The 1,950-nt window shown below is 64.7% G+C and overlaps 1 protein-coding gene across 1 annotated transcript; it reads right to left on the reverse strand.

Moving 5' to 3' along the window:
- Positions 1-9: 9 nt before the first annotated feature.
- EME2 (essential meiotic structure-specific endonuclease subunit 2) lies at positions 10-1,853 on the reverse strand. The gene is made up of 5 exons (XM_011957495.1): positions 1,747-1,853; positions 961-1,052; positions 685-778; positions 411-526; positions 10-280 (listed from the first exon to the last, which is right to left on the reverse strand). Exons 1-5 carry the CDS (start codon positions 1,849-1,851, stop codon positions 10-12), a joined length of 678 nt encoding a protein of 225 aa, XP_011812885.1. The 5' UTR covers positions 1,852-1,853.
- Between the last annotated feature and the right edge of the window lie 97 nt (positions 1,854-1,950).

Raw genomic sequence — 1,950 nt, forward strand, 5'->3', positions numbered from 1 at the left:
CTCGAGCGCCTAAGGGCAGGCAAAGGTATGAGAGGGTGCCTGGGGACTGGGCCTCTGCACCTGGAGGGGTTCGAGGAGGGAGGGGCCCACCTGCTGCAGAAGGCGAGGGGAGGGGAAGGCTGTGACCACTGCATCGGCCACCGCTGGGCTGACTCGACTAAACTGCCTGATCTGCCTCCGCCAGGCCCCCCGCAGCCCTGTGCCGTCTCTTGCCACCGGCTCGCCAGCTGCCCAGCGCCCTGCTGTGCAGAAGGAAAAGGCCTGGGACTCCCGGTACTGCCTGGGGACGGGGAAGGACAGGGAGACGCCTTTTAGAACCTCACCTGAGCAGCTCCCCAGAGGCCGGGGAGGCCCTGCCACCACCTTGAGGTGATCCTGCCCCCGCCCCCTTCAGTCCAGGTGTCACGCACTTGAGGGGACACTGGGCGAGAGCCTTGGTGATGGCGCACACGTGCTGACTCAGCTCCTGCCATGAGGCCACCAGTAGCACGTCCAGGTTTGCCCAGAGCTGCAGGAGCACCAGGGCCTGGGGAGGAGGCATGCCGGTGGGCACGAGCCAGAGGAAGGCTCCCCGGGACACAGCTGATAGCTGCCCCATGTGCCATGCTGGGAACCAAACCCAGCCAGCAGCCCAATCACCGGGACCCAGGCCACCTGACTCACCCAGCTCAGACAGGTCCTCACCTCTTCCACCTGCGGCCAGCCGATGGCCACCTCGGCACCGGCCACCTTTGGGCTTTCTGGCTGCTGTGTCCCCCGGGCAACGTGCTGGCGAGACCTGAGCAGAGGTGACCATTCCTCCCCGCTCCCCATGGGGCCTGCCCTGCCCGAGCGTGGCCTCTGCCAGAGCCCACCTGGGGAAGTGGGATCAGCTGTGCCACAGCAACCCCAGAAGTGTGCCCACCTCCCCTGAACCCCCGTCCCAGCCAGCCCTGCTGTGGGCATGAGAGTGAGCAGTACCACAGGTAGGCATCCAGCCCGATGACAGCCAGGTGGGACCGGGTGGTGGTCTCAGGGGAGATCCAGGGCACCCAGCGAGTTGGGCCAGAGATCTGAAGATGAGAACGTGTGGCACAATTGTTCACGGGAGGCTGCGGCTCAGGGCCATGGGCCACCAGGCCACAGCTGGTTTGCAGAACAGCAAGCCTGAGAAAGAGCCAGTGGTGCCCAGAGACACCTCTGTTCTGTCACCCCTTCTGAGAAAACCAGCTCTGTGCCTTCCACGAGGCCAAGAAGGCTAAGGAGACCCCTAGAGTGGCTGCCTGGGCACATCTCAGTTCCCCTGAGCCCCTCATCCTGGCCCACCTCTGTATTCCAGCCTAGCTTTAACCTAGCACAAAGTAGAGGCTGGAGAGACTCATCCTTGGACACAGGGACCTGGCAGGGGTCTGGCCTATCCCCATGCTGCCTGGTGCAAGAGCACCTGAGCACTGCTCCTTGCAGGCAGGGGCCGGGCTGTCCACTGTCAGAGGATGAACACAGACCTCCTGCAGCCTACTGCCCAGACCCCGGCTTCCTGGCACTTCTCAGGACCCTCTAGGAGCAGCTGTAGCCTCCACAGGTGCCCAGGAGCTTTCTCCATCTCACCCTAGAAACCTCTAGGATTTCGGATCAGAGAGGAATCCTGGCCTGCCCCATGCCCCCTCCAGCCCCGTCTACAAGGGCAGGGACCGGCAGCGCAGGCGCCTCCCGGCTGGGAACCCACCCCTCCTAACGGGAGAGGGACTACTGCCACCACCCGAGCACCTGGGTCAGCGTGGCGACGCCCTGCAGAAACTCCTCGGGCTCTAGCAGCAGCAGGAATTCCTGTTCATCTGCAGCCCACACTTCAGGAGGCAGCTGTGGGGACATGGAGACGCGCTGCTGCCTGTCTCAACCCCGGGTGCCCCAGGGGCCCTGCCTGGGCAGTCTAGCAGCAACGCGGTCCGTGGCCCCAGCCAAGCCCAGGAC

The sequence above is a fragment of the Colobus angolensis genome, unplaced genomic scaffold (assembly GCF_000951035.1).
Source record: "Colobus angolensis palliatus isolate OR3802 unplaced genomic scaffold, Cang.pa_1.0 Scaffold443, whole genome shotgun sequence".
Classification (NCBI taxonomy): domain Eukaryota; kingdom Metazoa; phylum Chordata; class Mammalia; order Primates; family Cercopithecidae; genus Colobus; species Colobus angolensis.